The sequence below is a fragment of the Salarias fasciatus genome, unplaced genomic scaffold, assembly GCF_902148845.1.
Source record: "Salarias fasciatus unplaced genomic scaffold, fSalaFa1.1, whole genome shotgun sequence".
NCBI lineage: Eukaryota > Metazoa > Chordata > Actinopteri > Blenniiformes > Blenniidae > Salarias > Salarias fasciatus.
In genome coordinates this window covers 157,260-181,560 of record NW_021941246.1, presented here as the reverse complement: position 1 = coordinate 181,560, position 24,301 = coordinate 157,260, and the positions used below count along the sequence as shown (strand labels likewise).

The 24,301-nt window shown below is 53.9% G+C and overlaps 3 protein-coding genes across 3 annotated transcripts; all 3 read left to right on the top strand.

The window, feature by feature from the left end:
* Positions 1–213: 213 nt before the first annotated feature.
* ctsa (cathepsin A) lies at positions 214–8,732 on the top strand. The gene is made up of 10 exons (XM_030086764.1): positions 214–371; positions 445–600; positions 1,692–1,865; positions 4,006–4,097; positions 4,189–4,267; positions 4,483–4,631; positions 4,703–4,778; positions 5,022–5,111; positions 5,215–5,316; positions 8,484–8,732. The coding sequence occupies exons 1-10, from the start codon at positions 294–296 to the stop codon at positions 8,565–8,567; spliced, it is 1,080 nt and encodes a 359-aa protein (XP_029942624.1). The 5' UTR covers positions 214–293; the 3' UTR covers positions 8,568–8,732.
* Positions 8,733–15,595: 6,863 nt separating this feature from the next.
* Positions 15,596–17,425, top strand: LOC115384482 (E3 ubiquitin-protein ligase RNF182). The gene is made up of 6 exons (XM_030086765.1): positions 15,596–15,640; positions 16,354–16,507; positions 16,592–16,659; positions 16,720–16,828; positions 16,889–17,160; positions 17,243–17,425. The coding sequence occupies exons 1-6, from the start codon at positions 15,596–15,598 to the stop codon at positions 17,423–17,425; spliced, it is 831 nt and encodes a 276-aa protein (XP_029942625.1).
* A 3,898-nt stretch (positions 17,426–21,323) lies between these two features.
* On the top strand, positions 21,324–22,330 carry LOC115384477 (regulator of G-protein signaling 9-binding protein). The gene is made up of 4 exons (XM_030086757.1): positions 21,324–21,525; positions 21,705–21,908; positions 21,972–22,114; positions 22,178–22,330. Exons 1-4 carry the CDS (start codon positions 21,324–21,326, stop codon positions 22,328–22,330), a joined length of 702 nt encoding a protein of 233 aa, XP_029942617.1.
* The last annotated feature ends 1,971 nt before the right edge of the window (positions 22,331–24,301 follow it).

Sequence of the window (24,301 nt, the reverse complement as noted above, 5' to 3'; positions counted from 1 at the left end):
GTGTGTGTGTGTGTGTGTGTGTGTGTGTGTGTGTGTGTGGTGCATACTGTTTGATGGTGCGGTTTTTATTCTTTTTGTTTTTATGACTGTTTTTACTGTTCAGCACTTTGCGTTGTTTTTACTAATATGAAAAGTGTTCTACGAATACAATATGATTTGATTTGATTTGGTGATGGAGGTGATGGAGGTGATGAGGGTGAGGAGGCTCACTGGCTCAGCTGTCTGCTGATTGGCTCCTGCTCACTGGCTCAGCTGTCTGCTGATTGGCTCCTGCTCTCTGGCAGATTGCCAACATGCTGTACCTGGAGTCTCCAGCAGGGGTTGGCTTCTCGTACTCTGATGATCACAACTACGCCACCAACGACACGGAGGTCAGTGACCCGGCGGGACGCCGGCGGCCGATCGGCCGGCGGCGGACCGGTGGTGAGGCTGTGGCGTCTGCAGGTGGCGCTGGTCAACTTCCTGGCCCTGAAGGAGTTCCTGCGCCTGTTTCCTGAGTTCAGCTCCAACCAGCTGTTCCTGACTGGAGAGAGTTACGGAGGAATCTACATCCCCACCCTGGCTGAGAGGGTGATGGAGGACTCCACCCTCAACCTGCAGGTACCGTCTCCACACCTCCACCTGCACTGCCCCACACCACTGCAGCACCACCATTGCATTTCTCAACAGTTCACTACACAGTCCTACAGGGCGCTGCAGTGCGACCCCTCAGTGCGACCCCTCAGTGTGACCCCTCAGTGTGACCCCTCAGTGCGACCCCTCAGTGCGACCCCTCAGTGCGACCCCTCAGTGCGACCCCTCAGTGCGACCCCTCAGTGCGACCCCTCAGTGTGGGGGCGTTATCGGGGGTGGGCAGGGCGGGCAGTGCCCCCTCACGGGCATGCTCTGCCCCCTGCCCCCCGCCAAACTAGCGGAAGTACTTGTGTTGTCCACTCAGCCCTGGAATGAAATGTGTGATTCCCGTTAGGCATAAACGTCCTTTGCTCGCTAACATAGCGTTCTCAAAGCTGACGCTTCTGCCGTCAGTACGAAGTAACATACTTGTTGCCTTATTATCATAATAATGTGAAATATCCGACAAATCTGCAGGCAGTATGAGGGCTAATGAGTAACGTGAACGGGACATGGAGCCGACGCTCATCGTGAACAGCGTGAACAGCGTGAACAGCGTGAACAGCGTTGACGGAACCAGCACTAGTTATTAAATACTTTTTTAAAAAAGAATACATGAGAAATAATACTTACATATACTTAAATACTTACATTTGTAAACCTTCTTCTCCGGGTCCTCGCGCTCTCCGGGGGTCGCCATTGTTGTTTTGGAAATGGAGCCGCAAAGCGCTCTGGGAAATTGTACCGGCCCTCGCTCCTCGCTCTGAAGGGCTGGATTCATGGCCCCTCCCCCTCGTTATGCCCACTACCCCGACACGCAACCAGGGATTGGGACACCACTGCCCCTCACGGGAACGCGCAAATGTAGGGGGAGGGGGTGTATTGGGATTCACCCGTTGTCCGCCTCTGTGCGGGGCGTTGCCGTGGAAACCGGGATGTCCTGTGACTCTGTTGTCCGCCTCTGTGCGGGGCGTTGCCGTGGAAACCGGGATGTCCTGTGACTCTGTTGTCCGCCTCTGTGCGGGGCGTTGCCGTGGAAACCGGGATGTCCTGTGACTCTGTTGTCCGCCTCTGTGCAGGGCGTTGCCGTGGGAAACGGGATGTCCAGCTACGAGATGAACGACAACTCCCTGGTGTTCTTCGCCTACTACCACGGCCTGCTGGGCGACCGGCTGTGGACGCAACTGCAGAACGCCTGCTGCTCCGACAGCTGCAACTTCTACAACAACCCCAACCCCAACTGCACCGACAGCGTGAGTGAGAGAGGGAGGGAGGGAGAGAGAGAGAGTACACAGGGATGTGGTGACTCTTCAGTCTCGGTGCAGCTGTGATCATGAAAAGCTCCGACAGGCTGGAGCCGCGCCGATCTGCTGATCTGGAACTTTCAGAAAAATCAAGCAGCAGAGCAGGTGTGTTCACCTGCCGTGACACTCCTCCTGCTTCCCACTGCCTCCAGACAGTGGTCCACATGCCCGTGAGTGTGTGTGTGTGTGTGTGTGTGTGTGTGTGTGTGTGTGTGTGTGTGTTCTCGTATTTCTATCCTTGTTGGGGCCAAATGTCCCCACAAGGATAGCAAAACGTGGAACAACGTGCCTTGTGGGACCTTTTTCCGGTCCTCAGTAGGAGAAACAGTGTTTTCTTGACCATGTTGTTGTTACTGAAAAAAGTAAAAGGTCAAAAACATTTCTTTAGGGTTAGGCTTTGTTGTGGTGTGGGTTAGGGTTAGGGTAAGGGTCAGGGTTAGGGGCTAGACATGAATGGGAGTCAATGGACGGTCCCCACAAGGATAGAAATACAAGACTCTGTGTGTGTGTGTGTGTGTGTGTGTGTGTGTGTGTGTGTGTGTGTGTGTGTGTGTGTGTGTGTGTGTGTGTGTGTGTGTGTGTGTGTGTGTGTGTGTGTGTGTGTGTGTGTGTGTGTGTGTGTGAGAAAGATAGATGAGGAACCTGGTCTCTGCTGACCTCGTCCATCACAAAGAAGGATCGTGAACATCTGTCTGACTTGAGAGCAAAAGATCAACATCTGTGTAACACAGAGGATCACAGAGGATCACTGAGGATCACTGAGGATCACAGAGGATCACTGAGGATCACTGAGGATCACTGAGGATCACTGAGGATCACTGAGGATCACTGAGGTCAAAGGACCAACTGGATGCCAGAGGAGAAGTTTCTCTCCCAGAATCTAGAAGACCTTTGTAATAAGTTACAGGGTTTGAACGCTGGGAGTCCTAAATCCTGCCGAGCTGCTGCTGGGGAGGTTCCTGCTCTGGAGCCGGTCACGGTGTAGCCACACCGAGTCGTGACTCGGTGTGGCTACACCGTGACTCCTGTCAACACACTGAGCAGATGTGGAGCGTCAGGACGTCCTTCAGAACGAGAGGATGTGACATAAGTAGAGACAGTTTGATGGCATGAAGGAGAAAAGGTGTGTCCTCTGCTGTCCTCCGCTGTCCTCTGCTGTCCTCTGCTGTCCTCTGCTGTCCTCCGCTGTCCTCCGCTGTCCTCCGCTGTCCTCCGCTGTCCTCTGCTGTCCTCTGCTGTCCTCCGCTGTCCTCTGCTGTCCTCTGCTGTCCTCTGCTGTCCTCTGCTGTCCTCCGCTGTCCTCTGCTGTCCTCTGCTGTCCTCCGCTGTCCTCTGCTGTCCTCCGCTGTCCTCAGGTCCTGCTGTCGGTTCTAATGGAGCCTGATGGGAGAACTCCCAGCCCGACTGAAGACCACAGACACTTATCTCCTTTCTCATGACCATATATGGGCGTAGAGTGATGATGTCATCCAACTGACCCTCGTGACCATATATGGGCGTAGAGCAGGGGTGGGGAACCTGGTCCTGGAGGGCCGCAGCCCTGCATGTTCTCCACGTCTCCCTGCTTCAACACAGCTGACTGCAGTGAGGCTGGTCATCTGGCTTCCTGCTGGACTGGGCCATGAACCTTGATCCGATTCAGGTGTGTTGAAGCAGGGAGACGTGGAGAACATGCAGGTTTGCGGCCCTCCAGGACCAGGATTCCCACCCCTGGCGCAGAGTGATGATGTCATCCAACTGAGAGCATCTAATTTTCATCAATCATTATTGTTGTTCTGAGTAAAACACATTTTGTGTGTTTGTGAGTTTTTTCTCTGCTTAAACTTCCTCACAACAACCTGCTCCACCCGTCCAGGACAGTTTTGTCTCCTCCACCCGTCCAGGACAGTTTTGTCTCCTCCACCCGTCCAGGACAGTTTCGTCTCCTCCACCCGTCCAGGACAGTTTTGTCTCCTCCACCCGTCCAGGACAGTTTGTCTCCTCCACCCGTCCAGGACAGTTTTGTCTCCTCCACCCGTCCAGGACAGTTTTGTCTCCTCCACCCGTCCAGCTGTCCTCACGGCTGACCTCTGTCTCTGTGTCTCTGCAGCTGGCAGACGTCCAGGACATCATCTACAGTTCAGGACTCAACATGTACAACCTGTACGCCCCGTGTCCCGGGGGGGTCGCTCAGAGACTCAGGTGAGCCGTGACCTTTGACCTTGCTGCAGGCGTGGTGTATTGGGAAGACGCCTGACCTCTGTGACCTCTGTGACCTCTGTGTGTTGGTCAGTGTGGAGCGTCAGACGCTGGTGATCCGAGATCTGGGAAACTCCTTCATCCAGCATCCCAGCAGCCGGCTGTGGAAGCAGGTGTGTGTGTGTGTGTGTGTGTGCGTGTGTGTGTGTGTGCGTGTGTGCGTGTGTGCATGTGTGTGTGTGTGTGTGTGTGTGTGTGTGTGTGTGTGTGTGTGTGTGTGTGTGTGTGTGTGTGTGCGCGTGCGTGCGTGCGTGCGTTGGTCAGGTGGATCCAGGTGTGTGTGTGTGTTGGTCAGGTGGATCCAGATGTGTGTGTGTGTGTCCTTCAGAAGCTGCAGAGCCTGCTGTTCCAGCGCCGCTCCGTCCGTCTGGACCCCCCCTGCACCAACTCCACCCCGTCCTCTCTGTTCCTCAACGACCCGTATGTGAGGAAGGCGCTGCACGTCCGGGCCGCCGCGCTGGACTGGGTCATCTGCAGGTACCGCCGGGTCCCCGGCGCCTCGCCCGTCTCGCCGTCCCACTTCTGCTGAGACCCCCGTCTGTCCACAGCTCCGAGGTGAACCTGAAGTACGGCCGGCTGTTCCTGGACGTGAGGAAGCAGTACCTGAAGCTGCTGTCGGCCCTGGTCAGTCTACCACTGCCCCACCGCACCGGGACGGTGGTCAGTCTACCACTGCCCCACCGCACCGGGACGGTGGTCAGTCTACCACTGCTCCACCGCACCGGGACGGTGGTCAGTCTACCACTGCTCCACCGCACCGGGACGGTGGTCAGTCTACCACTGCTCCGTCCCGGTGCGGTGGTCAGTCTACCACTGCTCCACCGCACCGGGACGGTCTGGACGCCACTGAACCCTGTCTCTGTGCAGAAGTACCGGGTTCTGGTCTACAACGGGGACGTGGACATGGCCTGTAACTTCATGGGGGACGAGTGGTTTGTGGAGTCTCTGCAGCAGCAGGTGAGTCGTCCGTCCCCCCGCCGTCCCCCCGCCGTCCCCTCGGTGTGTGTCTGACCTCCGGAGCGGCCGGTCTGGCGTGTGGTCCCTGTCTCCTGTCCCTCAGGTGGAGGTCCAGAGACGTCCCTGGCTCTACGACGACGTGGACGGACGGCAGGTGGGCGGCTTCGTCAAAGAGTTCGACAACATCAGCTTCCTGACAGTGAAGGTAGAGTGTGTGTGTGTGTGTGTGTGTGTGTGTGTGTGTGTGTGTGTGTGTGTGTGTGTGTGTGTGTGTGTGTGTGTGTGTGTGTGTGTGTGTGTGTGTGTGTGTGTGTGTGTGTGTGTGTGTGTGTGAGACAGGTCACTTCAGCCTGCAGTCTCACCTGACAGCTTGTGTTGGTGTTCTTGTGGGCGGGGCAACAGGTAGGTTGAATTTCATTTGGTGTTGGTGCCAGCTGAGATATTATGGGATGTCTGAGAGCTGGTGTGAGTGTTGCTCTCTGGAACCTGCTCAGCAGAACATCTTAGAAGCTTCTGGAGTTTGGGACACATGACAGCAGAACCTGATGCTCACTTACAGCTCGGGTCGGCGATCCTGGAAAACTAGCTTGTATTCGAATGTAGCATCTCCCCAAGGCTCCGCCCAGCTCCGCCCAGCTCCGCCCAGCTCCCGCTCGCTCCTCCAATGGGACGCACCCGCTTACATGCACGAGCACCACTATTACAGTGCTCGCCTGTCCTCAGCGCTTCATTTTTTAGTCTTTCTTTATTTGCACTACGCCACGTTCTGGCGCACTCAGCGGTGAGTAAACCCCAAACATTCGTCTCCGCCGTTCTGCAACGACGCTCCGTCCTTCTACGCCGCACTGAACCAGGGTCAGTGCACGCCATTGACATGTACGCGCAGGGGGCCGGTCGAACGGCGAAGGGATTTGATTGGTTTAAAAAAAGGTGTCCCCTCAAGACTATTGGTTGCTGTTTTTCCCATTTTGTTTGTTTGTTTGTTTGTTTATTTGAAGGACAATGTGCAGTTACATTAAAAAGATGGCTGCACCAGATTTAGCACAAAGCTACTTTCCATCTGCAGTCCTTGACATTTAACATATGTAAAAATAAAAGACAATACAGGTTCAATTCAATTACACAAAAGTGCAAAATAAAACATTACAAATTAAATTAGATCATACAAAAGATCAAATTCAATTACACAAAGTGCAGAATATTCAGTTTTCAGTGCATAAAATAGTTGCATCAAATAAAAAAGTAAAAAGTGAAACAGCAGCAATTTTCAAAAGTGCAAAATGTGAGTAAAGTGCTTAATCTTGTATTCGAGCGTCAAAGACAATCGTGCAATAACTACCGGGTGTTCCCACCAGGGGAGCACCCGGTAGCTGCGGACCCAACTGGTACAGATGTTCATGTGGCGGTGTTATTACACCGATCCTCTGATCATCTGATGGCCATCGGGTGCTACCCACCAGGTATCACCTGATCCCTGATACCCGTCCGGTACTCCAGTGTGACCAGGACTGCTGCTCCCAGAGCCAGTCTGTGACGGCCCTCCAAAGACGGTGAAAGTCCGCCGTGTTGTTGAGATGGTTTGGCAGCCCATTCCGCTCTGATGGCTTTATGGGAAAAGGCCGCCTGGGCAGAAGCAGACTTTGTTTTAGGAACATTACAGTCAGCCCTCGAAACAGAGCTCAGCGCTCTGCGGTTAGCCGAGGCCGTGGAGAGGGGGTGGGGCGGCGTCATGCAGGGTTTTATGCACCAGGCGGACATCAGAGTATCTGATCAGATTGTCAAAGCTCAGGATTTTGTACTTGTCTAATATATTGCAGTGGTGGTAGCGCCGAGATTTTTTGTCGAGAATTTTAAGAGCCTGATTATGCAATGATCTGATCGGGTTCTGGGCCGCTTTGGCTTGAGACCAGGACGACACGCAGTACAGGACATGAGAAATTATCATTGCATTGAAATATGGTTTTGCTGCTTCCAACAATAGTGAGCTGCTCATCTGGTGAAAGTTAGCAACATTATATTTTAAAACCTGACAGAGCTTTTTAACGTGCTTTTTAAATGATAATGTGGGGTCCAAAGTCACTCCCAGATACTTGACTTCATCAACATTTTTGATCATATAATTGTCCACATAAATATTTGGAAGAGTGCTGAGATTTAGTTTGTTAGAGAAGCACGTTGTGACCGTTTTTCCTGTATTCAGTACAAGGCTATTCCCGTGAAACCACTCCATTGCCTTTCCCATTGACAAAGAAAGCTTGTTTGCAACAGTATTCAGATCCGAACCGTGTGTGAAGAAAACTGTATCATCCGCGTACATCAACACCTCCACATCTTCACAGATGGACGGCAGGTCGTTGATGTACAGACTGAAAAGCAACGGCCCCAGAATTGAGCCTTGGGGGACACCTGTTGTACATGGTTTCAGTGGTGCGATTTTGTCATTTATTCGTACACACTGGTTACGGTTTGAAAGGTATGATTGAGACCAAGCGATGGCTTTGGCAGAGAGATTGAAATTTAGGAGTTTTGAAAGCAGAATCGAGTGGTTGACTGTATCGAAAGCCTTGCGTAAATCCACAAAAACGGCCCCGACCACCCCTCCCTTATCCAGTTTAGATTTGAGCATTTCAAGAAAATAACAACATGCAGTTTCAGTGGAATGTTTGCATCGAAAACCAAACTGCATGTGATGAATCATATTTCCTTCATCCAGGTGTTCAGTCAGCTGTTGTACAACAATTTTTCCGATCATTTTGGATACGGCTGATAAAATACTTACGGGTCTAAAATGAATTAAATCTGCTCTGTTACCGGACTTAAAAATTGGTGTAAGAATAGCAGTTTTAAAAGCCTCAGGAAATACACACTCATTAAAAGAATGATTAATTTTGTACATAATTGATGCCGCAAAATCACTATTATGTTCCTTGACAAAGAGCGTGTCCAGACCTCATGCGCCTTTTGCTTTAGAATTTGAAAGTGCCGACATAGTTTTAGTTCCTCTTTCTTCACTCTTTTACTCCTGCTGTAGATAGCGGATATTTTCCGCTCTACTTTAAGAACATGCTATGAATTGCTTCCCATCAGGTCATACAAGATCATTTTAACCAGTATTTAAAAAAAATGAATCCATTTCCGATCGCCAACCCTCGCTTTAATGTAACGTTCTTCACTTCGTCCAGACTCGGTACAGTCAGGATCTTTCAGGTGAGTCCGGGCAGAAGCCAGGGCGCTGTGGCTGGCTGCTGTTGTTCTCTTGCTCTTGTTGTTTTGGTTGGATGTTGGTTGGATGTTGTTGTTGTTGATTGTGTTAGTTGTTTGGCTGTGGGTCTGAACAGACGTTGTTGTTAACCTTTGACCTCTGCCCTGCAGGGCTCCGGTCACATGGTTCCATCAGATAAACCGGTGGCGGCCTTCACCATGTTCTCCAGGTTCATCAAGGGACAGCCGTTCTGACCTCTGACCTCTGCTGGACCGCCTGGGACCCTCAGGCTGCCGTCCTCCTCTCACTGCCAGCCAATCACATCTCCTCCTCCTCCTTCTCTCTGACAGCCATCTGTTTCCATGGAAACGTCCCGTTTTCAACCTGAGTCTTTTATTAAAGTTTAAATTTGGTTTTAAGGAAACTGTGTGTGTGTGTGTGTGTGTGTGTGTGTGTGTGTGTGTGTGTGTGTGTGTGTGTGTGTGTGTGTGTGTTTGCCCTGCTTGGTGGAAAAACACGATTCTGTTCATGAAAAAAAAACCCATCAAATAGAAGTTTTTCAGTTCAGAGTGGAGTCAACAAGGAAGGAGACGACTTATACACACACACACACACACACACACACACACACACACACACACACACACACACACACACAGGGTGCAGTGGATCTGCTGGGATCCAGGGAGCAGTGTTGCCAGGTGTACGATAATTATCGTATTTGTACGATAATTTTGCCCTCTGTACGATGTACGATCAATAATCCCAAAAAAGGCCAAATATACGATAATTTGACCATTCCGTGAAAGTGTGGTTGTAATTGGTTGTAATCAGCCTGTCGCAGCTGTCTGTCGGATTTTTTTGTGAAACCCTGAAGGCATCTCTTTCCACGTGACAAGTTTCAAGCCAATCGTGCTTTTCTAAATGTGAGCTGGCCTCAGAACAGAGGTAATGATTGGCTGAATAGTCCGCTGCGCCCCATGAGTGAGGAAAGGAAAAGAAATAGAAGAAGGAACGGAGCCGGTCCGCGGAGGCTGAAGCGCAGCTTCTGTGTCTCTGCAGCAGTCTCCATGGCTCAAACAAGTTTGTTTATGAACATCGAACGATGTTTCTATGTGTTTGCATGTGATAGCCTCCTGTACGCCCAGCTGCTTGTTCTATGTGGGGTTTTTTTCTGCACCAAAGTTACTAGATCGCTCAACAGAGTGATTTGATCCCAGGCAGTGCTTTGTACGGTTTGAAAATTGAGTAAAGGGACATTATGTGAAAATCAGCTTATTTTGCTTGCCAACAACAGATTCACGCCTCTGGTATTGTATACAGAGGGATATTTTGCCCCAAAATTATTTAATATAACTCAGCAGAGTCAGATTTACAACATTTGAACACAACCAATACTTTAAAACTGATTCCACCTACCGGAAATCACTTTCTGGCAAAAATCAAGTTTTGGCACGACACAGGCACTTTTAAGTTTGCATAAGTGTAGTTTTTGTTTATTTTATGAACTGTTTTCATTGAGGACAGAGACAATGTTGTTTCACTGAAAATAAAATTTCAATACGTGAAGCCAGATCTTTATTTCCTTGTCAGTTATCATGAAAACTATTTACCTTTTAAACCTGGTGCTGTCTATTTCCTGACATTGGGTGGCCTCCAGGCCTCATGGTTTGGCTCATTAGTTCCACCCGTCATTGTTTATGGGGGACACATTCGCCTGACGCCACTGTGGAGCTGCTGATGAATCCATTCAGACGTTCTTTGATCCATTCCGTATTGGCGCAAAGCCGTGAGCGCCTGTTAGACGCTTTTCAACACTGGAGTGACTACAGTGCATCAATAGACTCTTTTAGTTTGATTATGACGGGTGTACGATAATTTTCCACAAAATACGATAATTTTATGTCTCTGGTACGATAATCCTACATTTCCCAGCTGGCAGCACTGCCAGGGAGGATCTTTGGCTCTGCTTCATGTAGCCGTTTTCTCGTCTCAGCAAGACGTCGTGTTCGCCGTTACTTTCTGCAGCTTGAGAGAAGGCGTGTGTGGCGTTCACTCCATCCATCCATCCATCCATCGACACTCCATCCATCCATCCATCCATCCACAATCCATCCATCCATCCATCCATCTACACTCCATCCATCTACACTCCATCCATCCATCTACACTCCATCCATCCATCCATCTACACTCCATCCATCCATCCATCCATCGACACTCCATTCATCCATCCGTCATCCATCCATCCATCCATCTACACTCCATCCATCCATCATCCATCCATCTACAGTTCATTCGCCCATTCTCCATCGAGAGAGAGAGCGAGAGAGAGAGACTAATGGATTGATCGCTTTGCTGAACGTCACTTCAACATTTCCCGTCGTGCATCTGGATCCCGTTGCCATGGAAACCATGCTGCCGCAGCCGCCGGGTGCGCTGCAGTGAGGCAGAGGAGAGGAGGAGAGGCGGTGAGTCACCGGGACCGCAGCGTCCACAGGCACGAGACAGGCGGACAGAACGCGCAGCAGTCGGTCCCCGCAGGCTCCCGCAGGCCCCGAGCCGTTAGCCTGTTAGCACCGGAGGAGGACCGCGGTCCAACACTGCAGCCACGGCTCAGCAGATGTCCGCTGCAGAGGACACTCCGCGCGAAGACACAGACCGAGGCCGACCATGTTGCTTCGAGCGCAGACAGAGGACAGTGACTGACCCGCAACCTGTCCCCCCGCAGCAAAGGACCAGCAGCGTCCTCACCTGCAGGGACTAACCTGCAGCGTCCTCACCTGCAGGGACGAACCTGCAGCGTCCTCACCTGCAGGGACTAACCTGCAGCGTCCTCACCTGCAGGGACGAACCTGCAGCGTCCTCACCTGCAGGGACTAACCTGCAGCGTCCTCCTCACACTTTCAGCAGCATGTTGCTTCAGCCGTTCACCGTCACCGGAATGAAGCGTTGACATTTCCTGCGAGCGCCGTGCTTCAGCTGAGGACCGCAGCAACCGCCACCAGACGCCGCACAGCAGCAGGTGAGCAGCCTCAGGTGAACCAGGTGAGCGCTGGGACCTGGTGGACAGCAGGACCGGTCTGGACCGCCTGCTCATGATCCCACTCTGAAAAATGTCAGCATCGCAGAGACCTCAGGAGACGGACGGAAATGTTATTCAACATTCTGGAGAATCGGATTGATCCAACACTCCATCAGAGGGACGGTGTTACAGAGAGACGGTGTTACAGACGGTGTTACAGAGAGACGGTGTTACAGACGGTGTTACAGAGGGACGGTGTTACAGACGGTGTTACAGAGGGACGGTGTTACAGACAGTGTTACAGAGAGACGGTGTTACCGAGGGACGGTGTTACAGACGGTGTTACAGAGGGACGGTGTTACAGACAGTGTTACAGAGAGACGGTGTTACCGAGGGACGGTGTTACAGAGAGACGGTGTTACAGACGGTGTTACAGAGGGACGGTGTTACAGAGGGACGGTGTTGCAGAGAGACGGTGTTACAGACGGTGTTACAGAGAGACGGTGTTACAGAGGGACGGTGTTACAGAGGGACGGTGTTGCAGAGAGACGGTGTTACAGACGGTGTTACAGAGAGACGGTGTTACAGACGGTGTTACAGAGGAACGGTGTTACAGAGAGATGGTGTTACAGAGGGACGGTGTTACCGAGGGACGGTGTTACAGAGAGACGGTGTTACAGAGAGACGGTGTTACTGAGAGACGGTGTTACCGAGGGACGGTGTTACAGAGTGACGGTGTTACCGAGGGACGGTGTTACAGAGGGATGGTGTTACAGACGTTACAGAGGGACGGTGTTACAGAGAGATGGTGTTACAGACGTTACAGAGGGACAGTGTTACAGACTGTGTTACAGACGTTGTTACAGACGGTGTTACAGAGAGACGGTGTTACAGAGAGATGGTGTTACAGACGTTACAGAGGGACAGTGTTACAGACGGTGTTACAGACGGTGTTACAGACGTTGTTACAGACGGTGTTACAGAGAGACGGTGTTACCGAGGGACGGTGTTACAGAGAGACGGTGTTACAGACGGTGTTACAGAGGGACGGTGTTGCAGAGAGACGGTGTTACAGACGGTGTTACAGAGAGACGGTGTTACAGACGGTGTTACAGAGGAACGGTGTTACAGAGAGATGGTGTTACAGAGGGACGGTGTTACCGAGGGACGGTGTTACAGAGAGACGGTGTTACAGAGAGACGGTGTTACTGAGAGACGGTGTTACTGAGAGACGGTGTTACAGAGTGACGGTGTTACCGAGGGACGGTGTTACAGAGGGATGGTGTTACAGAGTGACGGTGTTACCGAGGGACGGTGTTACAGAGGGATGGTGTTACAGACGTTACAGAGGGACGGTGTTACAGAGAGATGGTGTTACAGACGTTACAGAGGGACAGTGTTACAGACGGTGTTACAGACGTTGTTACAGACGGTGTTACAGAGAGACGGTGTTACAGAGAGATGGTGTTACAGACGTTACAGAGGGACAGTGTTACAGACGGTGTTACAGACGTTGTTACAGACGGTGTTACAGAGAGACGGTGTTACAGAGTGACGGTGTTACAGAGTGACGGTGTTACAGAGGGACGGTGTTACAGACGGTGTTACAGAGGGACGGTGTTACAGACGGTGTTACAGAGAGACGGTGTTACAGAGGGACGGTGTTACAGAGAGACGGTGTTACAGAGTGACGGTGTTACAGAGGGACGGTGTTACCGAGAGACGGTGTTACAGAGAGACGGTGTTACAGAGGGATGGTGTTACAGAGGGACGGTGTTACAGAGAGACGGTTTTACCGAGGGACGGTGTTACAGACGGTGTTACAGAGGGACGGTGTTACAGAGTGACGGTGTTACAGACGTTGTTACAGAGGGACGGTGTTACAGACGGTGTTACAGACGGTGTTACAGAGGGATGGTGTTACAGAGAGACGGTGTTACAGAGAGATGGTGTTACAGACGTTGTTACAGAGGGATGGTGTTACAGACGGTGTTACAGACGGTGTTACAGAGGGATGGTGTTACCGAGGGACGGTGTTACAGAGAGATGGTGTTACAGACGTTGTTACAGAGGGACGGTGTTACAGACGGTGTTACAGAGAGACGGTGTTACAGAGGGACGGTGTTACAGACGGTGTTACAGAGAGACGGTGTTACAGAGGGATGGTGTTACAGACGGTGTTACAGAGGGACGGTGTTACAGAGAGACGGTGTTACAGAGGGACGGTGTTACAGACGGTGTTACAGAGGGACGGTGTTACAGAGAGACGGTGTTACCGAGGGACGGTGTTACAGAGTGACGGTGTTACAGAGAGAAGGTGTTACGGAGGGACGGTGTTACAGACGGTGTTACAGAGAGACGGTGTTACAGAGGGACAGTGTTACAGACGGTGTTACAGAGAGACGGTGTTACGGAGGGACGGTGTTACAGAAAGACGGTGTTACAGAGAGACGGTGTTACAGAGAGATGGTGTTACAGACGGTGTTGCAGAGGGACGATGTTACAGAGAGACGGTGTTACAGAGGGACGGTGTTACAGAGGGATGGTGTTACAGACGTTACAGAGGGACGGTGTTACAGACGGTGTTACAGACGGTGTTACAGAGGGATGGTGTTACAGAGAGACGGTGTTACAGAGGGACGGTGTTACAGACGGTGTTACAGACGGTGTTACAGAGAGACAGTGTTACAGAGGGATGGTGTTACAGAGAGACGGTGTTACAGAGGGATGGTGTTACAGACGTTACAGAGGGACGGTGTTACAGACGGTGTTACAGACGGTGTTACAGAGGGATGGTGTTACAGAGAGACGGTGTTACAGAGGGACGGTGTTACAGACGGTGTTACAGACGGTGTTACAGACGGTGTTACAGAGAGACAGTGTTACAGAGGGACGGTGTTACAGAGAGACGGTGTTACAGAGGGATGGTGTTACAGACGTTACAGAGGGACGGTGTTACAGACGTTACAGAGGGACGGTGTTACAGACGGTGTTACAGACGGTGTTACAGAGGGATGGTGTTACAGAGAGACGGTGTTACAGAGGGATGGTGTTACAGAGAGATAGTGTTACAGACGGTGTTACAGAGGGACGGTGTTACAGAGTGACGGTGTTACAGAGGGATGGTGTTACAGAGAGATGGTGTTACAGAGAGATGGTGTTACAGACGGTGTTACAGAGGGACGTGTTACAGACGGTGTTACAGACGGTGTTACAGAGGGATGGAGTTACAGAGAGACGGTGTTACTGAGGGATGGAGTTACAGAGAGACGGTGTTACTGAGGGACGGTGTTACAGACGGTGTTACAGAGTGACGGTGTTACGGAGGGACGGTGTTACAGATGGTGTTACAGAGGGACGGTGTTACAGAGGGACGGTGTTACAGAGAGACGGTGTTACAGAGGGATGGTGTTACAGACGGTGTTACAGAGGGACGGTGTTACAGAGAGATGGTGTTACAGAGAGACGGTGTTACAGAGGGATGGTGTTACAGAGGGATGGTGTTACAGAGAGATGGTGTTACAGACGGTGTTACAGAGAGACGGTGTTACAGACAGTGTTACAGAGGGACGGTGTTACAGACGGTGTTACAGAGGGATGGTGCTACAGAGAGACGGTGTTACAGAGGGATGGTGTTACAGACGGTGTTACAGAGGGACAGTGTTACAGAGGAATGGTGTTACAGACGGTGTTACAGAGGGACGGTGTTACAGAGAGACGGTGTTACAGAGGGACGGTGTTACAGAGAGATGGTGTTACAGAGGGACGGTTTTACAGAGAGACGGTGTTACAGAGAGATGGTGTTACAGAGGGACAGTGTTACAGAGGGACGCTGTTACCAACGGTGTTACAGAGGGACAGTGTTACAGACGGTGTTACAGAGAGACGGTGTTACAGAGAGACGGCGTTACAGAGGGACGGTGTTACAGAGGGATGGTTTTACAGAGGGACAGTGTTACAGAGGGACGGTTATTGTCATTGCTAGAACTATGATTGTGGTAGCTCATGCTCTCATTCATCTCCGAAGATGGACGTGTCAGCTGATTGGATGGACGTGTCAGCTGATTGGATGGACGTGTCAGCTGATTGGATGGACCGGCCTTCTCTTCAGTTGTGATCAGCTGATCTAGACTCAGGTGAGTCTCCACCTGCGAGCCTGTCTCCTTGGAAACGACTGGTCTTTGACTGTTCCTGGCCCGCTCTCTGCCTTCCAGTCCAGCGCCAGCGGTGGTTCAACCCCTGACCCGCTGCCAGAGGATGAGCCAGCTGAAGGTGGAGTCAGGCCCGGAGGTGGAGGCCCAGGTGAGCCTCCCCTCAGCCCCTCAGTCCTCATGGCCAAATGTTGTTTTGGAGGCTGTGAGTGAAAATCAAACTTCAAGCTTCGCTCCATTTGTGTGTTGAAGGTTTTTTGATTTGCAGCAAACAGCAAAGGTCACGTTAATTCGACATACAGGAAGGAGAATAAATTAACCCAGTGAGCAGCAGGTTGTCAAAAGTGCAGAAGGTGCAACGGAACACAGCTCAAGTGCAAAATTGTGCACAATGTCCAGAGTATGGTATTATGGGAAACAGGAAAACCATTGGAAACACTCATTAAATGCATAAACAAATATCTGAAACATTCAAGCAGTGCCCAGAAAACAGCAGTGAAACAGCCGTGGAGTCCTGGTGCCTGTGGCCTTCAGAGCCCCGGACGGAGAACCTGAATCCGAGGGTCAGACAGCAGAGGACTCACATTAGCATTAGCGTTAGCATTAGTATTAGCACTAGCACTGAGCTTCGGAGCATAAAGGACTCGAAGTAGCAAGGCTCCAGCAGGCCACCCAGAGGGACAGTGACACTATACTGTGGTGCGTTCAGGGACATCACCTCTGTGTCGTGGTGCGTTCAGGGACATCACCTCTGTGTCGTGGTGCGTTCAGGGACATCACCTCTGTGTCGTGGTGCGTTCAGGGACATCACCTCTGTGTCGTGGTGCGTTCAGGGACATCACCTCTGTGTCGTGGTGCGTTCAGGTGCAGTCCTGGGCTCAGTCGGTGGTTTACACGCTGGAGGAGTTGGAGTGTAAAATCTGCTACAATCGTTACGACACCCGCAGCCGGAAGCCCAAACTGCTGGGCTGTCTGCACCGAGTCTGCGCCAAGTGTCTGAAGAAGATGGCCGACATGGGTGAGTGAAGCCGCCTGAGCCTGGCATCGAACACGGAGACGGGCCGACGTGCTGGAGCACTGATGGTGAGAGTGTTGTTTCCAGGAGAATCTTCACCGTCTGTCATCAGCTGCCCGTTCTGCCGCCATGAGACCCCGGTCCCCGAGGAAGAGGTAACGCTGCCCCCCGTCAGAGTGCCGTCCAGACTGAACAGGAAGCTTCCTCCTCTGCAGGTGTGGCTGATGGAGGACGACCGGCACATTTTGGCCGTGTTATCGTATCAGGACCGGGCCCGGCGAGGGGGGGGTGGAGGCGGGGGGGAGGTGGTCCTGAGTCCCAGCGGTCTAACCGGTGAGAGTCCCTCCGTCTGCGTCCGTCTCTGTTCGGGTGGTGTCGGTGAAGCTGTCCATCCCTCTGCAGGGGCGGGGACGGGGACGGGGGCGGGCCCGGGGGGGTCCGCCGAGGCGTCGCACCGCTCCTCCGACTGCCTGGTCATCACCATCATGGAGCTCCCCGAGGAGTCGCCGTCCTCGGACTCGCTGAGCACGCTGAACGTGGTGGGCCTGTACCGGCCGGCCAGCCTGGACTCGCTGCCCTGCCGCCTGCCGGCGCACAAGTGCCGCGCCTGGACGTCCCGCGGCTTTCCCCGCTGCCTGCTGGGGGCGCTGTGTCTGGTCGGTGCAGCGCCGCGAGGCCGTGCGTCCGGCACAGTGTGTGCGAGTGACGAGTTGTGTGTTTGTGTGTGTGTGTGCACAGGTGTACTTCAGCTCGCTGCCTCTGGGGATCTACCTGCTGATGATCGGCCAGCTGTGGCTCGGCGTCCTGCTGGTCAGCCTGGTGCCGTCCACGCTGCTGCTGCTCGTCCTCTACGGCTTCTGCCAGTGTCTCTGCCACGAGCTGAGGGAGGTGCTGGTTGCACGCACGCACAGGCTGCCATAGCAACCAGCCGACACCGTGGACGCTTCCTAACGCCATAGCAACCAGCCGACACCGTGGACGCTTCCTAACGCCATCGCAACCAGCTGTCACCGTGGATGTTTCCTGGCACCATAGCAACCACCCCATCACCGTGGATGCTTCCTGGTGCCACAGCAAACCAGCCGTTACCTTTGACACTTCCTGGCGCCATAGCAACCATCCCGTCACCGTGGACGCTTCCTGGGGACATAGCAACCACCCCGTCACCGTGGACGCTTCCTGGGGCCATAGCAACCACCCCATCACCGTGGACGCTTCCTGGCGGCATAGCAACCACCCCGTCACCGTGGACGCTTCCTGGGGCCATAGCAACCACCCCATCACCGTGGACGCTTCCTGGCGGCATAGCAACCACCCCGTCATCGTGGACGCTTCCTGGCGCCATAGCAACCACCCCGTCACCATGGACGCTTCCTGGGGCCATAGCAACCACCCCATCACCGTGGACGCTTCCTGGCGCCACAGCAACCACCCCGTCACCGTGGACGCTTCCTGGCGCCATAGCAACCACCCCGTCACCGTGGACGCTACCTGGCGCCATAGCAACCACCCCGTCACCGTGGACGCTTCCTGGGGACATAGCAACCACCCCGTCACCATGGACAATTCCTGGCGCCATAACAACCACCCTGTCACCATGGACGCTTCCTGGCGCCATAGCAACCACCCCATCACCATGGACGCTTCCTGGCGCCATAGCAACCAGCCGTCACCATGGACACTTCCTGACGCCTTAGCAACCACCCCGTCCTCCTGGACACTTCCTGGCACCATAGCAACCACCCCATCCCCTGGGAGGCTTCCTGATGCCATAGCAACCACCCCGTCACCATGGAGGCTTCCTGACGCCATAGCAACCACCCCGTCCCCCTGAACGTTTCCTGGCACCATAGCAACCAGCCATCCCCTGGGAGGCTTCCTGATGCCATAGCAACCACCCCGTCCCCTGGGAGGCTTCCTGATGCCATAGCAACCAGCCGTTACCGTGGACGCTTCCTGGCACCATAGCGACCAGCCGTCACCGTGGACGCTTCCTGACACCATAGCAACCACCCCGTCCCCCTGAACACTTCCTGACGCCATAGCAACCACCCCGTCCCCTGGGAGGCTTCCTGATGCCATAGCAACCACCCCGTCACCATGGAGGCTTCCTGACGCCATAGCAACCACCCCGTCCCCCTGAACGCTTCCTGGTACCATAGCAACCAGCCATCCCCTGGGAGGCTTCCTGATGCCATAGCAACCACCCCGTCCCCTGGGAGGCTTCCTGATGCCATAGCAACCAGCCGTTACCGTGGACGCTTCCTGGCACCATAGCAACCAGCCGTCACCGTGAACGCTTCCTGGCGCCATAGCAACCACCCCGTCACTGTGGACGCTTCCTGGTGCCATAGCAACCAGCCGTTACTGTGGACGCTTCCTGAAGCCATAGTAACCTGCCGTCACCATGGACGCTTCCTGGCACCATAACAACCACCCCGTCCCCTGGGAGTCTTCCTGATGTCCATAGCAACCACCCCGTCACTGTGGACGCTTCCTGGCTCCATAGCAACCAGCCGTCACCGTGGACGCTTCCCGATGCCATAGCAACCACCCCGTCACCATGGAGGCTTCCTGACACCACAGCAACCACCCCATCTCCATGGAGGCTTCCTGATGCCATAGTAACCACCCCGTCCCGCTTGACGCTTCCTGATGCCATAGCAACCAGCCGTCCCCCTGGACGCTTCCTGGTGCCATAGCAACCACCCTGTCCCCCTGGACACTTCCTGATGCCACAGCAGCCAGCCATCACCGTGGAGGCTTCCTGACGCCATAGCAACCAGCTGTCACCATGGAGGCTTCCTGACGCCATAGCAACCACCCCATCACCATGGACGCTTCCTGACGCCATAGCAACCAGCTGTCACCATGGAGGCTTCCTGACGCCATAGCAACCACCCCATCACCATGGACGCTTCCTGACGCCATAGCAACCAGCTGTCACCATGGAGGCTTCCTGACGCCATAGCAACCACCCCATCACCATGGACGCTTCCTGACGCCATAGCAACCAGCTGTCACCATGGACGCTTCCTGACGCCATAGCAACCAGCTGTCACCATGGAGGCTTCCTGACGCCATAGCAACCACCCCATCACCATGGACGCTTCCTGACGCCATAGCAACCAGCTGTCACCATGGAGGCTTCCTGATGCCATAGCAACCACCCCATCACCATGGACGCTTCCTGACGCCATAGCAACCAGCTGTCACCATGGAGGCTTCCTGATGCCATAGCAACCACCTCGTCACCGTCGAGGCTTCCTGAGACCATAGCAACCACCCCATTCCCCTGGAGGCTTCCTGACGCCATAGCAATCACCCCGTCACCGTGGACGCTTCCTGACCGCCACACATGGACTGTGCGGACAGAAAAGCGTGGAACAGCTTCAGGTGTGACTGTTGAATCCTCACTGAGCGTCAGCACAGAGAGCCTGTCAGTCCAGCAAGGCTCACCTGTGCTGAACCACTCTTTAACTCGATTATTGTTGTTTTTTACGTTGTACATGTGTAGCAAAGTGGACATTTTGCCTGGTTTGGATTTTCTAGCTCGGTTCACTAACAGGAAATCAAACTGTTCAAAACAAACACTTCAGCTGTCGTCCCACCGAAAATAAAGTCAGCAGGTTTTGTAAATGTGACGTCTGTTCACCACGTTCCTCCGTCAGAAAGCTACAGTCTCACTTTCATGTTCACAGCCGTTACTGAAGTCAGGAGCAGAGCAGGGCAGTTCCTGACTGGGACAGGGTTCCTCAAGTTCAGGAGAGAACCAGAGCAGACAGGCTCAGTCTGAACCAGGGACCCCGCAGATCAGAAAGTTCTGGGTGGAGGTGGGTGTTCTGGGTGGAGGTGGATGGAGGAGGGTGTTGTGGGTGGAGGTGGAGGTGGGTGGAGCTCTCCTCTAGAGGACTCAGCTGCTGTCACTGCAGTAATTAAAGCTCTGGGTCTCCAGAGACCTGCAGTGTTGCTCCGAGCCGCCTGCTGCTCCCAGTCCTCCGTGACGACCAGCAGCAGGTAAGAAACAGTCCGGACCGCCGGACCCGTTCCCGTCAGCCGGGCCAGGATCAGATCTATCGAGGTACGTCTCCAGACATCAGCGTGTTTTAATGTTTATCAAAGGATTTAACTCTGTCAGTGAAGAATGTTCCACACGCTGACCGGGTCCGGATTTTCCTAAGGTTGTGGGGACAAAATGTAGGAAAACCCTCCACAATGTCATTTGTGGGGTCTTGTCTTGGGTCCTAATGAGGGGAAACAGTGTTACTGAAAAAAGTCAAAGGTCAAAAACATTTCTTTAGGGTTAGGCTGTGTTTTGGTCAGGGTCAGGGTCAGGGTCAGGGTAATGGGAGTCAGTGGAAGGTCCCCACAAGAATAGCCATACCCAGCCTGTGTGTGTGTGTGTGTGTGTGTGTGTGTGTGTGTGTGTGTGTGTGTGTGTGTGTGTGTGTGTGTGTGTGTGTGTGTGTGTGTGTGTGTGTGCGTGCGTGCATGTGTGTAACAGGTGTGTATATTTAAGAGGCGTGTGTGTGTAACAGGTGTGTGTGTGTGTGTGTGTAAAACAGGTGTGTATATGTAACAGGCGTGTGTGTGTGTGTCTAACAGGTGTGTATATTTAAGAGGCGTGTGTGTGTAACAGGTGTGTGTGTGTGTGTGTAAAACAGGTGTGTATATGTAACAGGCGTTTGTGTGTGTGTAACAGGTGTGTGTGTGTGTGTAACAGGTGTGTGTGTGTGTGTAACAGGTGTGTGTAACGGGCATGCGTGTGTGTGTGTGTGTGTGTGTGCTCCCGGTGTGCCGCCAGCAGACAGGCCTCAGGATGAGCCGCTGGCGCCGGTCGGTGGACGAGCTGGCGGCGCGGCGGCGGCAGCAGGCGGAGTGTGAGCGCGCTCAGGACGCCCTCGGCCGGGTCACTTCCTGTTTCCAGCAGCTGGCGGCGTCGCTGGGCAGCTCGGCCGACGGAAGCTTCCTGAGAGACGAGCTGGACGAGACCAGAGCCGTGGCTCACCGGATCTGCCGGGGTAACGCCGCAGAGGCTCCGCCCACTCCGACACCACACCTGTGTGAATGTTTGGAGTCGGGCGGATGTGTGAGGGTCAGGGTCCGCGGTGTGAGTCCCAGTAGTTCTCCACAAAGCGTTGAAACACTGTGTGTGTGTGTGTGTGTGTGTGTGTGTGTGTGTGTGTGTGTGTGTGTACAGGTCTGGCTCGCCGACTGTTGCGCCTGTTGTCAGACTGTGACTCCACCCCTTCTGGTGTGGAGGATAGACGGGTGTCGGAGCGTCTTTGGGTTCTCTTCCTGTCGGCTCTGGAGAACTTCCTGTCTGACCTCCATAAAGCCAGCGACCTGATTGGCCAGTTCCCGCTGACTCAGCGCTGCGATCGGCGCTCATTGGTCAACACAGGTCAGCTGACGCCGCCGCCACCGTGGCAGCCGGCGCCTCCCGCTGACCCTCCGTCCCCCGCAGGGTGCGTGGACGGCGTGGTGGGCGTGGCTTCCAGGGTGGCGTCGGTCCAGGTGCCGTGGCTCACCTTGGAGGAGGAGTCTCGCCCTGATCTGACCAATCACATGGCGGGCCTGGAGGTCATGCTGGCGGAGATGCAGCTGAAGGTGAGTCGGAGCCGGAGGCGGCGGCGCGGTGCGGGTCCTCCTCTCACCGGGCCGCCTGTGTAGGTTCCTGTTGCATTCTGGTCCGTGGAAGCGACCCAGCCGGCGTGGGCCGAAGCCGCGGGCGACCCCGACGACCCCGACGACAGCCTGGAGCGCCTGATGGAGGTGCAGCTCCCCAACCGGCAGCTGGCGGCGTGCTGCTGCTGGCCGGCGTAACGCCGCCGCCGCCGCCGCCGCCGCCTGTCCCAGCTGATCCTAAATCTATAAACGTTCAATCTCTTCATTGACAAAATAAAAGCACCTGAACAACTTGTGTTCCCACTTTGAGTTTTGTCTCAGACCTCAGTGGAAACGGGAGCATAGGGTTCCTGAGGACCAGCAGGGTTCCTGAGGACCAGCAGGGTTCCTGAGGACCAGCAGGGTTCCTGAGGACCAGCAGGGTTCCTGAGGACCAGCAGGGTTCCTGAGGACCAGCAGGGTTCCTGAAGGACCAGCAGGGTTCCTGAAGGACCAGGACTCTGTGGCTCGGTTCTGGAAGGCGTGAATCAGGACTCTGTTGTCAGCACCAGAACAAATCTGACAGGATCCGTGTCGACTTCATTTGAATCACAGACTTAAAGAGACCAGGGGCCGGCCGAAGACCTGGACCGTCCCAAGAGAACAAGAACAAAGCAGAGCAGAGTTCTGGTGAGAACCTGGTCCAGTCTCACCTTCCATGTCTGAAGAGCATGCTGGGAAAACAGACCAAGATCTCAAAAGATGGAGGATCTCCAGGTGTCAGACCAGGTCTTAGACCAGGTCTTAGACCAGGTGTCAGACCAGGTGTCAGACCAGGTCTTAGACCAGGTGTCAGACCAGGTGTCAGACCAGGTCTTAGACCAGGTTTTAGACCAGGTGTCAGACCAGGTGTCAGACCAGGTCTTAGACCAGGTCTTAGACCAGGTTTTAGACCAGGTGTCAGACCAGGTCTTAGACCAGGTGTCAGACCAGGTGTCAGACCAGCTCACAAACCACTTTCAAAAATATTATTTGAGGCCTGACTAAACTTTTCAGACACGTCCCTTCATGGTGGACATGAGGACGAGGACATGATAGGACAACAAGTCAAAACTTAAGACATGGCACAAGATCTGAAAACACAGCGTCCCGGATCCATCAACTAGACCCAGAGCAGGTCTCCATCCAGGTACCGAGGGGAACCAGAGCGGGTCTCCGTCCAGGTATGGCTGCCCCCTCCTCCTGGGGGGTTCTTCACATGTCCTCGTGGCGCGTCGGTCCGCGTGACGTAAAAATCGTCATGACTTCCTGTCTAGGGACCGGGCGCCCAGCTGCCAGATTTCGTGGCGCCGGTAGAGCATCGCCAGAGCGCCACAGCAAGCAGAACATGACGGTAAAGAGACGAGCCTGATGTCTCCACAGAGACACCCAGAGAGACGCTGGAGGACGGAGACAGACTGTCTGGACGGAGGAGGAGGTCTGAGACAGAAGTGAAAGTATCTGATCTCTGGGCGCCGCCCCGCATTCGGAAACAGAAAGAAAGGCTAAATAAACTCTGACTGCTGCATGATGATGTCCTGACAGTGAACGAGCCTCACTTCCTCTGAATAATCTGGAATAAAGGACCAGAGACAGTCTGGAGCCGGAAGCTTCTGGAGGATCAGAGGACCAGAGGCCTGCAGGGACCCTCTGAGTCCAGAATGTAGCCTGTTAGGAAACGCCCGGCATCGGAGGACGGAGGCTCCAGAGCGGACGTGAGGAATGGACGAGCCTATGGTCCAACAGGGTCTCAGTCCTACAGGGTCTCAGCAAGGCCGGATTAACCATGAGTTCAACTGGGCAATTGCCCAGGGGCCCGAGACCTACAGGGGCCACGGCAGGAGCCGCATAACCAGAGCAGAGGCGTACCTTAGATAGGGTTGGTGGGTTATGAAAACCCTCGGGCCCTCTTGTGGTGAAATCCACGGCCGAGGATTTTAGTTTGTTTGTTTGAATCCGAGGCGGAGTGAGCAGCAGCTGCTTCTCTCCAGCCAGAGGCGCCGCTGCACATAGGGCCCGAGCTGAAGGGGGCCCCGAGGGACGGCTGACATCAGTCAATTTCAATGACTAGACTAGACGCTGCAACGACAGCGTGTCGAAAACCCCCGCATGGGGCCCTTTCCGAGTGCTCAGCGGTTAGTTGCTGGTAGG

What these genes read in the sequence shown, in the direction of transcription:
- ctsa (XM_030086764.1), top strand. Translation starts at nt 294, where the DNA reads ATGCTGTACCTGGAGTCTCCAGCAGGGGTTGGCTTCTCGTACTCTGAT. An exon ending in ACCCCAACTGCACCGACAGC is followed by an intron (nt 1,866 to 4,005) that starts GTGAGTGAGAGA and finishes GTGTCTCTGCAG; the next exon opens with CTGGCAGACGTCCAGGACAT. An exon ending in TGGAGTCTCTGCAGCAGCAG is followed by an intron (nt 5,112 to 5,214) that starts GTGAGTCGTCCG and finishes CCTGTCCCTCAG; the next exon opens with GTGGAGGTCCAGAGACGTCC.
- LOC115384482 (XM_030086765.1), top strand. Translation starts at nt 15,596, where the DNA reads ATGAGCCAGCTGAAGGTGGAGTCAGGCCCGGAGGTGGAGGCCCAG. An exon ending in GAAGAAGATGGCCGACATGG is followed by an intron (nt 16,508 to 16,591) that starts GTGAGTGAAGCC and finishes TGTTGTTTCCAG; the next exon opens with GAGAATCTTCACCGTCTGTC. An exon ending in GGTGGTCCTGAGTCCCAGCG is followed by an intron (nt 16,829 to 16,888) that starts GTCTAACCGGTG and finishes GTGTCGGTGAAG; the next exon opens with CTGTCCATCCCTCTGCAGGG.
- LOC115384477 (XM_030086757.1), top strand. Translation starts at nt 21,324, where the DNA reads ATGAGCCGCTGGCGCCGGTCGGTGGACGAGCTGGCGGCGCGGCGGCGG. An exon ending in GCGCTCATTGGTCAACACAG is followed by an intron (nt 21,909 to 21,971) that starts GTCAGCTGACGC and finishes CGTCCCCCGCAG; the next exon opens with GGTGCGTGGACGGCGTGGTG. An exon ending in TGGCGGAGATGCAGCTGAAG is followed by an intron (nt 22,115 to 22,177) that starts GTGAGTCGGAGC and finishes CCGCCTGTGTAG; the next exon opens with GTTCCTGTTGCATTCTGGTC.